General features: G+C 46.6%; 1 protein-coding gene across 1 annotated transcript; it reads left to right on the top strand.

Annotated features, from left to right (window-relative positions):
- Positions 1–742: 742 nt before the first annotated feature.
- LOC119455807 (uncharacterized) lies at positions 743–7,502 on the top strand. The gene is made up of 3 exons (XM_037717278.2): positions 743–860; positions 4,603–5,382; positions 6,939–7,502. The coding sequence occupies exons 1-3, from the start codon at positions 800–802 to the stop codon at positions 6,950–6,952; spliced, it is 855 nt and encodes a 284-aa protein (XP_037573206.2). The 5' UTR covers positions 743–799; the 3' UTR covers positions 6,953–7,502.
- The last annotated feature ends 349 nt before the right edge of the window (positions 7,503–7,851 follow it).

Consider the following 7,851-nt stretch of genomic DNA (forward strand, 5'->3'; position numbering starts at 1 on the left):
AAATATGAACACTTGTTTCACAATATGACGCTGTGCAGCTGCAGCCGTTCGTTAGCTGCAAGAATATGTTACGCCGTTCATGAAACGGCTCGGCGGCAGTGTAGCGTTGTGGGAGGACAATACGGGATGCTTTCCTGAATAATATACCGGGTGCTTCAGCGAACATGTTCAAAATTTTTAAAGGTTGCCTGTGGCAGATAGCACTATTCTAGTTGATGAGCTGGTATACTCGAAGAGGAGGACAATACTTGCACAAAAAATTAAAATGCAGAATCGACTAATTAAAACAAATTCAATTAAGTGTTCAACTAATTATCTTGTGGCCCATATTGCAATTTACAAATTCTAGTTGCGGAGTTCGCAAGGCGGATCCACTTGGAACGAACACTCGTGCTGACACCAGTTTCGAGATATATTAATTCCCGAACTTTGCAGAGAAATGCATTGGCGTTCCAGTTACTTTTGTGCTTCAATGCATAAAGTGACGTTTTGTTAAGAAACGTTGTGTGCTTTATATAATATGGTCGAAAACAAGACTTGTTCGCGAAGCGACGTGCAGCCAGGTGTTCTACCACAATAGGTCTATGAAATCAGAAAGAAGAGCTGTCTGCGCAATGGGGATTCGGGCATTGTGTTTATCTCGGTTTAATAAAATGTCTCCAACTTTGAGTGATGATCAAAATTTGTTACGAAAGAGCTTGCAAATTGGTAGAACGAAGCCGCTTGATAGAACGCAGATGGCCTTTCTTGTACGTTGCACGTAGCGGGTAGTCATAGAATTGTGCGCTCTGCGTCCACCATGATATCGGCACTGTTTGTTTTTATCATATCCGGAACCAGCCATGCTCATACTTTCCCAGGTGATGTCTACTGGCTTGTGCGGCGTTTGTGGCGCACGTTTACTTTCTCAGCAATACCGAACTCTCTATTTGCCAGTTACTGTAGAAAGCGCGTTCGAGAAACCGTAAGCAGAGAACATGCTGTGTATTTTCTTGAAGAAGCAGCGCTGTATTTAATTTGGCATTACGCGTAATTGAGTCACATGTATGTGACTCAATCAATGTATGTTACATGCAGTCCCACGTAACTAGACACAAGGTATGCATATTTGAAAAAGGAAAGCATTTAGATCTCACAAGCGCGCATGTGCATTTAATCTACGGTATACGGGGTCTCCCACGTAACTTGGACCAAATTTTAAAAACATGCAGATGCCACGTAGCTGTAGAGAACCAGGGTAATGTTGCTTGCCGTCGCTTGGAGATACTCAGATTATTGCGAATAATTACATAATTAGTTTTAATTAATTTATAAAATTCTCTAATATTATAGTTAGATGAACAGTGTCAATTATAAAATTGTAGGCAGACAGACAGACCGATAGACAGACAAGGAACTTTATTAAGGTCCTGAGGAGCCAGCCATTAGAGCCCCAGAGAGCACCCCTGGCTAGTTGTTGGCTTATCCTACGTTGGAGCCGGGAGACCATGCCTCCCTGGTCTCTCACGGGCCCTCTGGAAAGCGCAACACGAAAAACTCCCAATACAGCTTTCTCTTGCCACAAAGCATGGCGTTGACCGAAACCATGACTGTAGAGGCCCTGCAGTACAAGTCTGTAAATTTGTGAATGTCAAGCTGTGGTCCTAGCAAATGCCGATTTCCACCTATGTTAATTTGGTATTCTTAGGAAAAAAAAAAGCAAACTTACTGAATGCCACCAATCACAGATGGAAAAGGTACGCTGTGTCTCACAGTGCTTGTTACATTTGTGCTCATCGTGTACGTTGCGTCGTTGTCAGTATCCAACACAAAGAACTAGCCCTGCTCAACACTTTACTCAAGTACAGGTGCTATGCTTATGTACGCTGGTGTCCACATTTACTCAACTATCATTGCTGTCTTTCGTTGACATTGGCGCTCAGTAGCAGCTTTTGCATGAATACGCCATAAAGAGAAAAAATTTTCTTGCGGCGCTTGGAACAAAGCCACTTCTACATTACTATCAAATATGTGAGAATTTCCCGGTGGCTTGGGGAAATACTGCTATATTGCACTTGAACGTGACCTCAGGTTCATACATGTTTCGTGCGTTGCTGCACTGACGCGGTGAGGAAGCGGCATAGGAGTGGTAGCTAGTATCTAACCCCGTCGTGGTTCTGGCTATGCGCGACAAGTGCAGTGTTTCGCAGCCTGGCTACGCCTTTTAGTATTCCACAAGGCTATATAATCCAACCTAAAAGGAGCGCTTGACAAAGATGTCAACAGTAGATGCTCAATCGCGCCACTTTAATTACACAATGTGATAAAAAGTCCTGGGGTTTGCTACGACGAGCATTTCGGATGTAAATTAACGGTTAGTGCAGCTTCAACTCTTCACCGGCACCAAAGCCTACTGTAGGGTCACGTAGGGTGACGTAGGGTTCAGGAAAACATTAGTGCCATAATTTAAGTGAAGAGTGTCATATTAAGAGAGCTACAGACGATTATGAGTTACCCTCCTCCCTAGCCATGCTCTTTCTCCTCAACTCGCTAGCCGAATGATCGGAGCTTAGCCCCGCCTTCACTAGCTCTGCGTCATGATGTGACGTCGTGTCGTCTACTTCTGGTTGTCTTGGAGCCAACGAACACTATCTAGATAGCACAAGGCCTGTTCATGCACTCCGATCCATGAGGTTATGCCATCTGGCCCGACTGCCATAGAATCTAATCGGGATGCTTCCGGGTAAGCAGCGCTGATTTCGACGTCATCGCTGTCGTCACACCAGGCTTGGCAATGGAAATTTAGGGTCAGGTAGCATGACGTCATGGATCAGAGTGAAAAGGCCTTGTGCTACATATATATGTGGTGTTGAGCCAGCGCGCGAAGCATCTCTAACCTCTCCGCTAGCCGCCTAAACGTCGATCCCTCGCGAGAGCTATCCAAGCAGCGTGCGTTGCGAACGTTCTGTCGTAGTGCCCAGTGTGTCCGGTATTGCGGTAGTCCGGTAACCGCAGGCGTGCTGGGCATTTTGACGGATTGGTGGAGGCGTAAACTAAAGACCCTCCATACTGCTACCGCTGTGATGAAGGGTCACGTGAGCGGCCTTAGCGGCCTGCATGACGCAGCCACTTGGTGGCGCAAAACTTATCCAGCCAAACACAGAGTTACTATTGCCGTAATCAAGTGTAAAGCATTTTAAACAATTAAAAAGAGACTGTGTGCTCGATTACGCTCCTGCCAAAAATTTACACCAGCCGCAAAGTAGAATACACTAGGTTAGTGCTACATTGGCTCTGTATTTGTCTGGTTGAGCTCTGTGCCACCAGGTAGCGGCACCGTGCTGGCCGTTCACGTTTACGCCTCCGCTTATCCGGTAAAACGCCGAGGCCAAGTGCGCTTGCGCTTGCGTTTACCCGAATACCGGACACGCTAAAACTCTCTATTGTGCTAGTAATCCCCCGGCTTCAAGTGACGGCAGCAAAAGCGTAGATGCTGGCGCCGATCGGACACCGATAGCCCGATGCGGTGCAGCCACACCGCTCGCATGTTGCCTTGCAGAGGGACACGATGTCGCAGCTTGACATGTGGCCGATCGCTATATTTGCAGCCCACAATGTAGCAAGGGCGATCCATTGTGCTCGCGAAAAGAAAGCTCGAGACCAGCACTGACCTCACAGCTTGGGTCAACCCGGAGAACGTGGTAACAGAAGCAGATGACAATTGCGGTGTGCCGGAAGCGCTTTAGTGTAGTGATAAATTGTGGTTGAGTAGCCTCGTTCTGTTTCTTTTTTTATAGAAACAAATTAACGAACGTTCCAAGTATTACGAACAACGTTTTGCTCACCAAAAGGTTGGAAAAATTATCGATGTCGCGACCCATGGGTAGCCAAGCGGATAGCTCGCCCAACTGACGTTAATTCGGATAACTACGTCAATAGGGAGGTGCGGCTAAAAACACAAGAGAGAGGCGCCGCTGCGATTGGTAGCGATGCGCATTTTTGAGACCTTATAATAAATTACACGCTTTATGCAGAGCGCTTAAATACCTCACTTTCAGAAAAATCTACCCTAACGACTCAGTACGTTTGTGCAAAATCGTCAAACTCATTTTAGGGTTGCTTTAAGAGAGGAACTGAAAAAAGGTTGAGATGCTAGTACTGGATCCATCGTTTGATGCCTGCAGCCGGCCAGCCTTATTTTTCCCCATATGAGCGTTGTTTTCACTCCGCAGATGCATATTACTTATTTCTGCTGCGGCGAGGCATATATTTTCTTCGTATACATATTGTTATAATTTTGCCATTGCTCTAGAGTACCCAAATATTGTTGTTTTTGCATAATTTTGTGTTCACAGTATGGAGATAGACACTAACATTTATGAGCTCTCGAAGGTTGTTTCTTCCGCTAGTTCATTTAGCACAGCAAAACGTACAGGTAGCTACAAGACTATCCTTAAAATATTGTAGGCGCATATATGCGAACACCGACACATTCCAAATGTTTCGTATTTCTCAGATCAGAACAATATTATCGCTCTATTGTTCGGCAATACACATAATTTTTCAGAAAGAAACGAAAATACTTTCTCAGACTGAAGCACAGGCCTTTCTATTTTGTTCCAGAAATGCGAAAATCTGGAACGTACTTGACAGTATCGTCCTTCAGTGGGCTTGAGAAGCACGGCTACTTCGAGCTGAACTGGTTTGGCATACAGCAGGATTACATAGGAAAAACATTTGCCATTCTCTCAAGATACAACCCGCCAAGAGTTGTTTCCGACATCCTCTGCCTGTGGACTATCAAAACTTCTTCCGGTAGACACGAAACTAGCGTTTTAGCACCAAACTTCAACGTCAGCACACTGATGAGAGGAGAGTGCCTCGGATACTGGGCACTCATCGTGCAAAACGAAAATACTCAAGAAAAAGGAAGGGCGTTGGAACTTGGAAGGCAGAAAGCAAGCTGGAACATGAAAAAAGGAGGATACAACACGACCATTCTCCATCTTACTCAGCTTATCAGCTGTTTTAAGAAGCACATTTCGTCATCGAAGGGATCAAATCTCAAATGCTTCGAAGTACTGCACTCGTCGTGCTTCACACCGAAGCCCCGGTGGATGCGAGAAAACTACTCCGCACTCTCATCACTAAGTTTAATGGACATGCTCATTCCTGGAACGCACGATGCCGGGATGTACAACCAAGGCATCACGCTTCCACACGAAAAGCACATGTACACTCAAGACCAAACGATAAAGCAGCAGCTAGCCTATGGCATTCGTTCCCTGGATCTGAGGGTGCAATATTCCAGTGGCCAGTTTTATATTACCCATGATAGGGTGCGAGGATGGCCAACCGTAATCCAGGTACTCAGGGAGGTCCGCGAGTTTGTGGAAGAGACCGGTGAGCTGGTGATTCTCGACTTTCACAGATTTACGACGGGTTTCGACGAAGGGTACGACGACGTGCCGGTGCGACACGCGGAACTTCAGAAACTAATTGTGACAGAACTGAGTGGCGTGATTCTAAAGCGGTTCGATTATTTGAAAAAGTTGAACGAGGTTTTAGGTGAATCCGCAAATCAAGTCAGGGTGCAGGGCCACGTCATGGTATCTTACCATTCGAAATACTTTAGAGGGCGTTACGAGAATTACTTGGCACCCGCCGTGTTGCACCGATGGGCCAATGCGCAATGCCCAGAAAAACTTATGAAATACCTAGACGCGAAAGCTTGCGCACCCGGAAGTTGTAACCCTATTTCTATAATGGCTGAGCTCACGCCGTCGTTTCCTGACCTTATCGTCGGTACTCGGCGAGCGGCGCAGTGGGTAAACCATGACGTCACGGAATTCTTCAGACGCAAACAACAGACGTGCTCCGGCATTGTTGCCACAGATTTCTTTCTCGGAAATGGGATGATTGACGTAACAATCGAAGCCAACCTTCTTAGAGGACGCGACGGACAATTCGTACAGCAATACAAGCCATACACTCAATGTGACATGGCAGACGCACAATTGAAAAAACAGTAATACTGTGTTCGTGGCGTGTATAAAAATCTTATTTGTAGGAACGTTTACAAGTGTCTTCGCTATTTTTATTGTGCTGAGAAAGCTTCGAGCTAGCTGTCTCATTTAATAAATTGCAGATAGTATATACAACATACACTGCATGGTTAGCGCGTTGCACCGGTGATAATATCGATCAAATAATTATGCTTGTAGAAATGTGCTCTCGGTTCGTTTCGCATTTTTCGCATTTCTCAATCTGTGCCATTAGTCTACACTTCAATATACCGTGCCAGGGATATTAAAAACATTACGTCCAGTATTATCGACGTCGCCTACAAAGGGCAAACACTGACAAAATTACAGACTTTAAAAATAATGCAGAAATTTTTCAGTAACTATAAATAAGGTAACATGAGAGAGTGAGTAAAATAGAAAGAAACACGAGTGTATCTGTATATTGACACGTGTACCGATTTATATTTCTCAGGTGACCGCTTTTCACCGCCTGACAAATGATAAACGCGTTAAACGTTGTTATCACTCGGTGCAGGACGCACCCGCATGAATCGGAAGCCTGTCGAATGTTATCGATGGTTCTATCCGTTCTCTGCTGTCCCCGTTAACCTGACGTGTAACCTGATTGTATGCCGGGCGCGAATGGTGTAGCACTTCATGGAAGGCCTGCGGGCAGCAGTGATTACGCTGGAACCTTCGAGCAGTCATGTATAAAAGCCGAAGCGCTTGACCCGCTGATCAGATTTCGACCAAGGTAAATATTGTTTCGACTTTCACCGGCTGCACTCACCGCTATCGTTGTGCACTTGCTTTTGTGGGCGCAGGTTCGCCCAAAAGTACTTTTGACAGTCTTGCTGCTGTGAACATTGTAAAAGAAAGACACCGCACACCAGACCATGTGAACCACTTCCTGTTCTCTTTCTCTTCTTTCAGAACGCAGCTCTTAGGCGCCCGTTCCTGCGGCGCGCGTCGGCGTCTCACGTAACCGAGTGAAGAGCGTAGCGGGATATGAAAGACGGCGATAGCGAAGAGAGCGCGAGGTGGAAAGCGGAGGAGGAGGGCATGGCGAAAGCGGGAGCCGTCTGCGGCGGCTGCAGTGAATAGCACCCTCGTGTCACCCACTAGCCGCCTCTCGCGATCTCCCGGTTAGCGAGACAGTCGCGCCACACTTCGCTCCGTTTGCAACGTGCCGCACGGGACAGGTTGTCCGAGCTCGATCCAAATAGGTCGCGAAGTTGTGGGAGAAAAGCGGTTCAGAACGAATTGTCACCGACACCAGCAAGGGTGGTTATGGGAGCAGCGATTGAAGCGCGACTATGTTTGGAGGGAAGAAAGATTGGGAAAGAAAAAAGAGTGTTTTTTAATTAAAGCAAACAGCTGAACTTTTCATGCATCGCTTTCCCCGCTGAAAGCTCGAAACTCCTATCAAGTCGAATGGCGGGGCATTTGAATATGCAGCTATAAATGCAGGCCTCTGAAAACAAATTTCGCGCCTCTGAGAACAAATGACGTCACTTCTTTTTAACGGATATGACGTCCAATTATTTTTCTTCCGCCGGAAGTGTGCCCTCCTCACACAGATGGCGCTAAGCCCCATTAGGGTGTAAAGTCCCTATGTAAGAAAAGTACCGCCATCCTTTGATAAACGCCGCTTCTCTCTCTCCTGTATCTCCGATTGGACGATGATAGCGCGCGCTTTTCACTTCTTTATATTTTCTTTTTTTCCGCCTCAGAGCCATGTTGAAAGTCCTCTGCGCAGCCGCAGTCGCCGGCGGCGGCGGCGGCGCGCTCCCGGCCTCACAGCTTCAACGTGGACTTTCTAGGTGCGCCACCGTCGACTTGGCTT

Source organism: Dermacentor silvarum, chromosome 6 (assembly GCF_013339745.2).
Source record: "Dermacentor silvarum isolate Dsil-2018 chromosome 6, BIME_Dsil_1.4, whole genome shotgun sequence".
In the NCBI taxonomy this organism is placed as follows: domain Eukaryota; kingdom Metazoa; phylum Arthropoda; class Arachnida; order Ixodida; family Ixodidae; genus Dermacentor; species Dermacentor silvarum.